The sequence below is a fragment of the Theobroma cacao genome, chromosome 6 (assembly GCF_000208745.1).
Source record: "Theobroma cacao cultivar B97-61/B2 chromosome 6, Criollo_cocoa_genome_V2, whole genome shotgun sequence".
Taxonomy (NCBI): Eukaryota; Viridiplantae; Streptophyta; class Magnoliopsida; order Malvales; family Malvaceae; genus Theobroma; species Theobroma cacao.
Window position 1 is genome coordinate 16,876,220 of NC_030855.1, and position 12,954 is coordinate 16,889,173.

The following is a 12,954-nucleotide window of genomic DNA, read 5'->3' on the forward strand; positions in this document are numbered from 1 at the left end:
TATTTTCGAGTTTAAGCCCCGATGATGGGATCTTCCAAGCATCTCGCGAAGGCGGGTATTCCTCGAAAAGTTCCTTAGGTGAAAAGGTGTTCCCGGGTCCTACCAGTATGATGGGAGGGCTCGAGAGATATTTTTAATGAAAGGCTTTCGCCCGAATTAGGTTCATTATGCACGAAAACATTATTTTTAAAGAAAAACGTACGATAACTCCGATGATGGGAATTATTTGTCAAATTTAAGAAGGTGAATTTCTCGGATAGTTCCCTAGGTGAGAGAATACCCCGAGTCCCACCAGTATGATGGGCGGATTCGAGAAAATATCTTCAATAAAAAGTTATTCATCCGACATTTTTTTCACGCCATGCATCTTGCCTCGTATTTGCATTTCATTTTAGGTCAAATAGGAGATTAAAATAAGTGAACAATAACTAAGAAAATATAGCTAACTTAAAATTAAAGCCTAATAGGATAATCTAAGAATTGTACCGTTCATGGAACGGGCGTCCCGAGGATGCTAATCCTTCCTCGGGCGTAACTGTACTCCCGAGCCTAGATCTAGAAAATTGTAGACCAGTTTAAGGTTCTTTTCGGTGGGCTTAAAATTAATTTAAGTTTTCATCGATTAGAATCGAGTCAATAGATGGCCAATCGCACCTAGTGAAAAAGATTGGTGGCGACTCCTAGTTTAATATTTAGTGAGTTTTCACATTCGCGTCTGGCGATCGGGTTCTTGGACCCGCACATTACTACAGCTGGCGACTCCACTGGGGACAAATTGAGAGTTGAACCATTAAATAATAATAGGTTATCCAAGGCTTTAAATAATTCAATATTTTCTTAGTGTTAATGATTTGTTCTGCATATTTTGTTTGGTGCATTAGTTTATTTCGCATTTATTACTTTATTGCTTTTAATAATTGTGGGGATTTAGGATAGAGAGATGTGAGATTGTTACTCCAAATTCGATGTTCTCCTTCACACACACAACATATTTTGTATTCATGCATAAACCTTCCACCCGGGTTATGTCCTTTTTAGGAGGGAGTTTAGTAGCTACGCTCTCGTGGGGTGATAACCTCCGCACAGGCTAGTGAAGACTCCCACTCAAATCGAACCTAGTCCGTTTGAAGCCTGTAATGGGTGAGGACCGGGGTGCCTTACTAGTCCACGTGGATGACAGTGAGGAACGATTTGGGAACCTTAGCTTTGTCTACAATCCCAACCCAACATATAAAATGTCAAGAGTAGCTTAATCCTAGGTAGGGCCATACTCGTGAGAATATACCCTATAAATAGGTACACATGAAGAAATTTCTTCCACTTCCTCTATTTTAAATTATGCCACAAGATAATAAAGTATCGTGGAGTAGACAATAATACCCATGATATTGCTTATTATTCTTTTCAACATTCCATTCTTTCTTTTTACCATACTAACTTAAGTTTATTTTGCTTGTCATGCGCATGTTACATGTTCATTTGCATGAATCGTAATTGCATATAGGACAAATATTGGCCACACAACATTCAACCTAAGAGATCTCGGTTATATCCATGGCATCGTCATCGGCAGGTCCACTCAACATATACAGAAATGACTATGAGATAGAGTTACAGATGGGGCAGATCCAACAAGAAAAAGGAGACTGTTTGAACCAAGGACATGTCCCAACTTTACCCGAGAAAGTTCACTTGGACCTTTAGCAGAATGACTTCACAGAGATGGTAGGAATTTGGGGACAGTGGAGACGTGCTCACCGAGACAATTTTCAAAACAAGTATGGACACATTGCATGGCTCCTATATGTACCTATTGATGACCAGATGCTCCAAGCCATTGTCCAGTTTTGGGATCCCTCATACTGTTGCTTTATCTTTAACAAGGTGGACATGACCCCTACCATAGAAGAGTACTCCTCTCTGCTTCGAATAGATCACATGCAGCTTGATAAGATCTATTGGAGGGCTCAAAAGACGGGACATCGGCGAAAGTTGGCCAAGTTGTTAGGAATGACTACGGTAGAGATGGATCAGCATTTGAAGAAAAAAGGAGACACAGAATGCCTTCCGTGGAGTTTCTTGAACGGATATATTAAAAAATACATGGAGGATGAACAATGTCTCCTAGCTTTCGCAATGGCGATCTATGGTTTAATGGTCTTCCCGAAGGTTCTAGGTCATGTGGAGGTGTCAGTCATAGACTTCTTTGATCAAGTGACAAGGAGCATCAACCCGACCCCATCCATCTTAGCTGAAACCTTCAGATCCTTGAATTTTTATCGACGCAAAGGTGAGAGACGATTCATTGGATGTGCTCAACTCCTAACCATATGGATCAAAAGCCACTTCGAATGCAAAGAGAGCAAATTTTGAAAGCTTTATCTGTCTACGAGTTGTCCTATCCTTGAGTTCTGCGAAAGAGAATGGCCTAACTGCAAGAGGAAAGAAGAGTGGGTTGCAAGGCTCCAGAGGTTAATGAGCATTGAAGTGACTTAGAGAGCTCCATGGATGCCACGAATGCAAGTAATGTATAAATGTGGGGACAAGCCATGGGTACCACTGATGGGACCATGAGGAGCCATCAGCTATGCCCCGATAATGGTACGGAGACAGTTCAGATCTGAACAATTTGTGCCCATGACTTATCAGCTCGACCAGTTAGAGTTTACATACGGAGAATCGAAAACGCTAAAAAGAATTGAGGAAATTGCACAAGACTGGAAAAAAACTTACTGAGTGGATCAGGGAAGGGTTACCGATGAAGTCACCACAGGATATCATACTTGGCACGACCAAAGGGTGAAAAATGTCATATGCCCCCCGAAAAATCCATCAAAACATCCCATAAACCCAAAACCTCAAGATGTCCTGCTGGAGAGTGAGTTGACAAGAAAGAGACTTGAAAAGGAGATGACGAATATGAAGTGGAGACATGAGGATGAGCTAGAAGAAGTGAAGAAAAAGACGGTAAGAAAGAATGCAAGAACTCCAAAGTGCCAACAATGCTTTGCAACACGAGGTACGAAGACAAGAACAAACCATCCAAGAGTTGAAAAATGACTGAAACTTGTTGAAAACTGCCATGGAAGGCTACAAGGCACAGTACGAAGCAGTAAGGCAAGAATATTTCCAAATGAGGGAAAGAAATGATTCGTGCACACAAAGCCTTCAAAGGAAAGAAGCTAAGATACGATGGATACTGAGACAGATATGAGAAGTGGCATTTAGAGCTTGAGTGATGGCAGACAAGACCGAAGAACTCAGGCGAGAGATTCTTCCCACGGATGAATTGAGTGAGCAATTGATCGATCACCTTAGGATGGTTAGGGACCAATATGACAAAGTCGATTTTTCCTTTTGATAGTTATGTAATGGTTTTAGACAATGATGTAATCGGATATTTAAGTTTTATGGATGCAGATTTTCTTATGGTAAATGTTGGATGGCCAATATTTTTCCTATTTTTTCTTTTCAATACATTTCATTTGCATCATAATGCATGATTTAAATAAAAGTAATAAATAATAATGCACTCAACATAAATTTTTAACTTATTCTTTGAACTAATAGAACAAAATTCTAGAAAAACAAATTCTCCACAGATACAATACAAGAGCCTGCTCTAAGATCATGGAGGATGAGCATTCAGAGAGGATGGATAAGATTGAGAAGAAGCAAGAAGAAATCATGGGTCAGTTATCAAAAATTTTAGAGTTAATATCTACAGATAAAGGAAAGAGAGCGGTAGGGAGTTTTGGTACACCAGAAGACGTTCAACAGACAGAAACCAATACAGACCCTGTGTATCCACCAAGATTTACACCACCACCTGCAAGGAATGCGTCCATTCCCATGCCATCAATGGGTCAATATCCATTTTTTAGGATGCCAATAGGGCCACCACCTACTTATGCTCAACAAAGGCCAATTGAAGGGACAAGTCCTTCAGATCCCATCTCTGTACCTGATCTAGATGATCCAAAGGAACAAGAGAAGCTCAAATGTGGATCCGTTGAATCGAAGGATAATCCCGATACCCATCAGAAATTTGACCTTTTTGAAGAAAGATTACGCATGATAGAAGGAATGGGAATGTATTGTTCTATGGATGCAATTGAGCTCTGTCTTGTTCCAGATGTGGTTATACCCGCAAAATTCAAAGTTTCAAACTTTGAGAAGTATGATGGAACCAAGTGCCCGGTCACACACATCACCATGTATTGTAGAAGGATGGCCGCATATGCTCATGATGACAAACTCTTGATACATTGCTTCCAAGATAGCCTTACTGGTGCTGCAGCAAAGTGGTACGTCCAACTAGACCGCAATCGAATCCACACGTAGAAAGACCTTGCTCGGGCGTTTATAGCTCAATATAAGCATGTTACAGATATGGCTCCGGATCGCCTTTCTTTACAAAACATGGAGAAGAAACCCACTGAAAGCTTCAAAGAATACGCTCAAAGATGGAGGAATGTGGCCTCTCAAGTTCAGCCACCATTGATCGAGAAAGAGACCACTGTAATGTTTGTTAACACCTTGCGAGCCCCTTACTATGAACGATTGGTTGGTAGTGCCACAAAGAACTTTGCTGATATGGTGATTTCGGGAGAAATGATAGAAACTGCCATTAAACAAGGGAAGATAGAAGGAGGTGATACGACAAACACGAGGAAAAGGGGAACTTTCAAGAGGAAAGAGGGAGAAGCCCAAGCCATCACTTTAGGACAACACCAAGGAGGGATATACAACCCTTACCAGCCATACCCACCATACCCCTATTACCCAGCTGTGAACAACACTTCACAAAGCCCATACCTATACCCACCCATGCCAAATGCCTTTCCTAACTTGTACCCATATACTCTTATCCAACGGACACCTTACCCCACAAATATTCACCCACCTACTTCCACACTTGTTACAGCTTCAACCACACAACAAATAACACCTTCAAACAACCATACTACCGATGAATCAAGAGGATGGCGGAACAAGCAAGAGAAAGTGCAGTTTGACCCAATTCCAATTACATATGCTGAACTCTTCACTCAGTTAGTTGCAAACCATCTGGTGGCACCTTTATACATAGAGCCATTAAAACCTCCATTCCCGAGATGGTATGATACTTCCACCCACTGTGATTATCATTATGGAATCGAAGGTCACTCGATCGAGAATTGCACGACATTCAAGTATAAGGTGCAAGGGTTGATCAAGGCAGGAATCCTGAACTTTGAAAAAAAGTCGGAACAGAATGTTAACAACAACCCACTACCAAATCATGCTGGGGTAAGGGTAAATGCAATAGAAATGGAGGTGTATATTAAAAGGAACATTCGGGAAGTGGAAACCCCCATGGAAAAAGTATTTAAAGCCTTGGTAAAAGCCAATATGCTCGAGGATTGGTCGCAATGTCCTAATGTGAATGACTTAGGAGATATCCAAAGACTATGTTGCTTGTATCACAAAGGATGTGTGGGGCATTTAATCCAGGATTGTAGTTTTTTTTGGAAGAAAGTGCAAAGAATGATGGACGAATCAAGGATCGAGTTTTATATGGAAGTTTCAGAGTCAGCAGTAAACATGATATCCAAGGAGTCCACTCACCCAATGAAGATAAAACCTTTAACCATTTTCTATGAACCAAGAAGAGAGTTTGTGGAGGACAGAACCCATGCCAAGATGATCATCGAAGTCCCTAAACCCTTCCCCTACAAAGACGACAAAGCTGTCCCATGGAACTACAACTGTAGTGTAAAAGTTTCAAAAGTAGAGAAATGGATAGCTGAATCTCAAGATGATGCTGTAAATATAACTGGTGTTGGAGGGATTACCCGCAGCGGACGTTGCTATTCACCGGAAGCATTAGAGAATCTCAAGAATGAGAAGGGAAAGGAAAAAGAGCAAAGTCTGAGAGAAGAAAATGTGCAACCTCCGAAATCGACAGATGACTCAAAAAGACCGGTGACAAAAAAAGAGGTTGTCGAGTTTTTCAAGTTCATCAAACATAGTGAGTACAATGTGGTCGAGCAATTGAACAGGTTGCCCGCTCGTATTTCACTACTATCTTTGCTCCTTAGCTCGGAACCACATAGGAACTCTTTGATGAGGATTCTGAACCAAGCATATGTGGATCAAGATATCTCAGTTGAAAATTTAGACTACATCATTGGGAACATTTCGGTGGGTAACATAATATCCTTTAACGATGAAGAAATCCCCTCTGGAGGTAGAGGAAATTACAAAGCCTTGCATATCACTACCAAGTGTAAAGGCTGTACCATCGCAAAGGTACTGCTTGACAACGGATCATCTTTAAATGTGATGCCCATGAGGACCCTGGCCCGTTTACCCATCAACATGTCCTACATGCGAAAAAGTCAGATGATCGTGAGAGCCTTCGACGGAACAAGGACAGAAGTAGTAGGGGATATTGAGATACTGGTAAAAATTGGCCCGTGTACCTTTACCATTGAATTCCAAGTTATGGATATCGCTCCTTCATACAATTATTTGTTGGGAAGACCTTGGATCCATATGGCTAGAGCCATACCTTCATCTATTCATCAGAAGGTCAAGTTCATCGTGGAAGGGAAGATTGTTTGTGTTAACGGGGAAGAAGACTTACTCATAAGCAAGCCAGCAGATACTCCTTACGTGGAAGTGACGGAAGAAGTACCTGAATGTTCCTTTCGATCCTTCGAGTTTGTTAACACCACATATGTTGAAGAAGGAACCACACCGCCTATTCCGAGGCTTTCCAAAACCACCAAGATGGCTGTCAGTCAGATAGTAGGAAAAGGATACCGAGCGAGGGCAAGACTGGGAAGAGAACTACAAGGCATTAGAAGGCCCATACGTGCTTCCAAAAATGAAGAAAGGTTTGGCCTGGGGTATAAACCAACTAAGAAGGAAAGAGAAGAAATGATAGCCGAAAGAAGAAAGGAAAGGTTGGCTCATTTTAAGGGGCATGAATTGGAAATCCAAGGAATGACATATCCTCATCTCTACGAGACATTCCGATCTGGAGGTTGCATTTTACCTGAATCACTCACCGTTGGGAGCCGAGAATCAGTGTCAGCTTTAGGGGAAGCCTTTTCTGATTTATCAATATGTGCAACAGAGGAAGGTGAAGAACAGTCAGGAAATGTGGATGGGATTCCTACTACATACCTCGGGCCACCGAATCTAAAGTTGAGCAGCTGGACCACTATAAGTTTACCAGTCACTTGTGATTCAATTTCAAAGTAATGCAAACTAAACATCTGTGCTTATGCCCAAAAGCATTGGAATTTTATGTATCGGGCTTTATATCATTTATCATTCTAATAAATTGACATGCGTAGTGCATTTCTCATATCTCTTCTCATGATTAACGATTTCCATTCGTGTCATTTCATCCATTTATTTTAACTGTTCATCTATACAATAGCTCTACATATTTCAATCCCCTTTACCTTCTAGGATTCCAACTAATGAATGCGAAGATGATAATGACAGTGGTTTAAAAGTTAATTTTAAAAAAAGTACAAGTGTCAGTGAACTTGATGATACAGAAAACGTGGAGGATTATGATTTAACTCCGGACTTGTTAAGACTAGTAGAACAGGAGGGGAGACAAATTGTCCCACATCAAGAGATACTTGAAACGATAAATTTGAGAAATGAAGAAAATAAGAAAGAAGTTAGAATTGGCATGACGTTGGTGCCAATGGAAAAAGAAAAACTAATAAAGCTACTCCATGAATATGTAGATGTGTTTGCATGGTCCTATCAAGATATGCCAGGACTCAATACAGACATTGTAACCCATAAACTGCCTTTGAAACCTGAATGCAAACCGATTAAGCAAAAGTTGAGAATAATGAAACCTGAAATGCTGTTGAAAATTAAAGAAGAGGTGAAAAAGCAGTTCGATGTAAGATTCTTGAAAGTAGTTAAGTACCCTGAACGGGTTGCAAAGATTGTCCCAGTACCTAAGAAAGACGGGAAAGTGAGAATGTGTGTGGATTATCGAGACTTGAATAGAGCTAGCCCAAAAGATAATTTTTCTCTTCCCCACATTGACACCCTTGTTGATAATACTGCCCGCCATTCCATGTTTTCCTTTATGGATGGCTTTTCAAGGTATAACCAAATTAAGATGGCACTAGAGGATAGAGAGAAAACTACCTTCATAACTATGTGAGGGACCTTTGTTATAAGGTAATGCCATTTGGTTTGAAGAATGCTAGGGCAACTTATCAACGAGCTATGGTGACTCTCTTCCATGATATGATGCACAAAGAGGTTAAGGTGTATGTGGACGATATGATTGTAAAAGCTCGCAAAACAGAGGACCATGGGACCAATCTTGAAAGATTATTTAAGAGGTTACGAAAATTTCAGCTCAAATTAAATCCGGCAAAGTGCACTTTTGGAGTCACTTCAGGAAAGCTACTGGGTTTCATCGTCAGTGAAAGAGAAATAGAAGTTGACCCGGATAAGGTTCAAGCAATTCGTAATTTGCCTCCTCCCAAAACGCAAAAAGAAGTTAGAGGATTTTTGGGAAGATTAAATTATATAGCCCGATTCATATCACAGCTCACACTCAAATGCGTCCCGATCTTCAAACTCCTTCGCAAACATAATCCTGAGGCGTGGAATGAGGAGTGCCAAGTTACTTTTGACAAGGTTAAAGAATATCTGTTGAGTCCGCCAGTATTGGTACCACTTGTGGTCGGGAGACCCCTCCTCTTATACTTGACTGTAAATGAAGGATCCATGGGATGTGTGTTAGGACAACATGATAAAACTGGTAAGAAAGAAAGGGCAGTTTACTACTTGAGTAAAAAGTTCACTGAATACGAGTCCAAGTATTCCTCGTTGAAAAAGATGTGTTGTGCTTTAGCATGGACGGCACATCGACTCAGGCAGTACATGCTATATCATACCACTTGGCTCATTACAAAGTTGGATCGTATTAAATACATCTTCGAGAAACCTTTCTTATCAAGTAGAGTGGCAAGATGGCAAGTGTTACTGTCTGAATATGATATTGTATATATGTCCCAAAAAGCTATCAAAGAAAGTGCAATCGCTAATTTTCTTGCAGAAAGGGTGGAAAAGGATTATGAACCAATGGAGTTTGAGTTTTCGGATGAGGACTTGATGTCAATATGCCAAACAAGTGGGGAGAAATCGGAGAAAGAGAATTGGAAGATGTTTTTCGACGGAGCTTCGAATGCCTTGGGGCATGACATAGGGGTCGTGTTAGTGTCACCAGAAGGAGATCATTATCCCATCATAGCTAAACTCAACTTCTATTGCACCAATAATGTGGCTCAATATGAAGCTTGTGTCATGGGTCTTCAGGCAACAATCGAGAGGAAAATTCACATTTTGGAAGTGTATGGGGACTCTACTTTGGTTATTTATCAGTTGCAAGGAGAATGGGAGACACGTGACTCGAAGTTAGTCCGATATCACAAGTATGTTTCAAAGCTAATTGAAAATTTTGATAAGATTTGTTCACCCATTTGCCCCGAGAGGAGAACCAAATGGCCGATGCATTAGCCACGCTGGCGGCAATGTTCAAAGTTGGTACCAATGTCAAGATTCAACCCATCATGATTAATCTTCGAGAGTGCCCTGCACACTGCTCCAGTGTAAAAGAAGAAATAGACGAGAAATCGTGGTACCATGATATTGTGCATTATCTCAAGTTTCAGCAGTACCCGGATCAAAGCTCAGAAAATGATAAGAAAACCATTAGAAGGTTGGCAATGAATTTCTTCTTGGATAGGAACATCTTATACAAGAGAAGTAGGGATCAAACGCTTTTGAGATGCGTGGATTCAACCGAAGCTCGGAGAATAATTGAGGAAGTTCACGAAAGAATTTGTGGAGCACATGCAAGTGGACATAAGTTGGCAAGATAGGTCATGAGAGCAGGGTATTACTGGCTCACGTTGGAAACAGATTGTATAGATTTTGCTCGAAAGTGTCACAAGTGTCAGGTATATGCAGACAGAATCCACACCCCTGCTAATTCACTGCATGTATTGACATCACCGTGGCCATTCTCAATGTGGGGCATGGATGTGATTGGGTTGATAACCCCGAAGGCATCAAATGGGCATCGGTTTATTCTGATGGCAATTGACTACTTCACTAAGTGGGTAGAAGCAGCATCTTATGCCAATGTGACCCAAAAAGTGGTATGTAAGTTCATCCAAAAAGAAATAATATGCTGCTATGGTCTCCCGAAAAGGATCATCACGGATAACGCTAGTAACCTCAATGGTTTGATGATGAAAAAGGTTTGTGCCAAGTTCAAGATCAAGCATCATAATTCAACGCCTTATCACCCAAGGATAAATGGAGCGGTGGAAGCAGCCAACAAGAACATCAAAAGGATAATTGAAAAGATGACAGATGTATACAAAGATTAGCATGAGAAGTTACCTTTTGCTTTGCATGCTTATCGCACAACAGTCCGAACTTCCACGGGAGCTACACCGTTCTTTTTGGTGTATGGGATGGAAGCAATTTTGCCAATTGAAGTAGAAATCCCTTCCCTTCGGGTCCTTAAAGAAGTACAGTTGGAAGAAGCCAAATGGGTTAATGCTCGTTATGAGCAATTGAATCTCATAGAAGAAAAAAGGTTGACGGCACTTTACCATGGGCAGTTATATCAAAAGAGAATGATGAGGGCATATGACAAGAAGGCACATCCTTGACAGTTCCAAGAAGGAGAATTAGTATTGAAAAGAATTCTCCCGAACCAGCATGATCCTCGCGGGAAATGGACACCAAATTGGGAAGGATCATTTGTGGTGAAGAAAGCTTTTTCAGGAGGAGCACTAATTTTGGCGGAGATGGACGGAAGAGAGTTTTCCAACCTGGTGAATGCAGATGCAGTCAAGAAATATTTTGCATAAAAAAAAGAAGAAAATTTTCAAGTTGAAAACCTGAAAAGGCGGCTTGAATCTGGGAGATGTGTTTAGGGCGAAAACCCGAAAAGCTAGTCTAGACACGAAGGAGGTCCAAATACTACAAAAGCTTAACACAGAAAGAGTGAAGATCATGATTCGAGATGTTCATGCAAAAGACAAGGGAGCTGACAAATGTGCCTGTTTCAGGATAAAATTTTGAGACTATTGTTAATATTTATCGAAACAGTCATTAAGAAAGAACTGTATCCCTTTTGTATTAATAAATTTTTCCCTGTTCCTTGTCATTATGCTTGATTGTAGAAACTTCCCTTTTTCTAATTAAAAGTAGCCTTTCTGCTCCCAAAAATGCCATCATTTCCATTTTGCCAAGAGAGGAGATATGAGTACATTGCATTGCATTTGTCATAAAATTAGAATGATACTTAATAAAGAGCATGATAAAGTAAGAAATGTTTGTAATATTTTGAAAAAGGATCGTAATTGATAGGAAATGAAATGGAGTCTGGTAATGTAAGAAAAGAAAAGAGAAAAGACTAAGAAAAGAAAGAAAGAAATGGAATTAGCAATAGAATGGAGCATAGTAAAAATGTGAAGAATGATTGGACCATGCATATGATAGAGGAAGAAAACAGTTATGAGCAATGAATTGGGGAAGACGAGAGATCGGAAGCATGATTGATTCATTTCCCATTGATCAAAGAGAAGGCTCTAAAACACCCAAAAAAAAGGAAACCGATGAAGATGAATTGTCATGTTCAAAATTTTAAAACAATTGAAAATGAGGGAAATTCATCTTTAAAATCATAGAATTTCATATGAGGAATTGATTATTTTTCACCATCTCAAAAAAGAAAAAAAGGTTACGTTGCCTCAATTTTGAGGAATTCATTTTTAAAGGTACGTTGCCTCAGCTTTGAGGAGCTCATTTGTAAAAAAAATTCTCGTTGCCTCAGTTTTGAGGAGTTTATTCTTAAAGTCTTGGTGTCTCAGGTTTGAGGAGTTCATTTTTAAAGTCTCGTTGCCTCAGTTTTGAGGAGTTCATTTTTAAAGTCTCGTTACCTCAGTTTTGAGGAGTTCGTTTTAAAGTCTCGGTGCCTCAGTTTTGAGGAGTTCATTTTTAAAGTCTTAGTGCCTCAGATTTGAGGAGTTCATTTTTAAAATCTCGTTGCCTCAGTTTTGAGGAGTTCATTTTTTTTAAAAAAAAAGTCTCATTGCCTCAATTTTGAGGAATTCATTTTTAAAAGTCTCGTGGCCTCAATTTTGAGGAGTTCATTTTTAAAAGTCGCATTGCCTTAGTTTTGAGGAATTCATTTAAAAAAAAATTTTGGTAAAAGAATTAAAGAATTTAGTCAAATACAGTATCTACGTCTTTGCACTATTTCGAATTTTCGAAATGCGCAAAAAGGGGCAGTTGTAGACACTAAAATCATAAACAAAAAAAATGATGAACTAAAAAATATATATAATAAAAATAATAAAAATTAAAAAAATAATAAAGAAGAAATGAAAAAAGATGGGAGAGAGGTACGACTGGCAGGGTGCGGACGCACCCTACCAAGCACCTCCCTCACCTTGCCAAACGTGAAAAATTCGCGTCTGGCAGGGTAGTGGAACGTGCCCCCTAGTGCCTAGGAACAAGGTAGTGGAGCATGCCCCCTCCAGAGCCCAGGAACCGGGTATAAAGGAGAGGGGGCACTGTAGCATTCGGGGGCATTCAAACCCGAGAAAAGAGGGAGAACCTGTAACAGAAAAAAATCCTAGCAACCAAGAAACCATAACAAAAAATTCCTAAGTTCTCTAGCAGCCCGAGGAATCCATAAGAAAAAAAAAAATCAAAAAATGTGTGTGCAGTGAGAGTTGGGGCTCTTGCCGCCGGTTGGAAGAGAGGTTTTTGAGGTTTTTTTTGGGTTTTCGTTTGGAAAAGAAAAGAAAGCCGATTTGGGGCTGCTGGTAAGAAGAGATCGGTAGAGAGAGAGAAAGCCCGATTTGGGCAAAGGAGGAGTAGATCCAGGCA

At 40.2% G+C, this 12,954-nt stretch overlaps 1 protein-coding gene across 1 annotated transcript; it reads left to right on the plus strand.

Moving 5' to 3' along the window:
• Positions 4,393 to 9,923, plus strand: LOC108662442. The gene is made up of 4 exons (XM_018122812.1): positions 4,393 to 7,250; positions 7,468 to 8,130; positions 8,238 to 9,473; positions 9,650 to 9,923. The coding sequence occupies exons 1-4, from the start codon at positions 4,393 to 4,395 to the stop codon at positions 9,921 to 9,923; spliced, it is 5,031 nt and encodes a 1,676-aa protein (XP_017978301.1).

Excerpts from the sequence above, each read along its gene's own strand:
- LOC108662442 (XM_018122812.1), top strand. The coding sequence starts at position 4,393 with ATGGCTCCGGATCGCCTTTCTTTACAAAACATGGAGAAGAAACCCACT. Across the intron at positions 7,251-7,467 it reads ACTTGTGATTCAATTTCAAA|GATTCCAACTAATGAATGCG; the intron begins GTAATGCAAACT and ends TTTACCTTCTAG. Across the intron at positions 9,474-9,649 it reads AAGTTAGTCCGATATCACAA|TGTAAAAGAAGAAATAGACG; the intron begins GTATGTTTCAAA and ends ACACTGCTCCAG.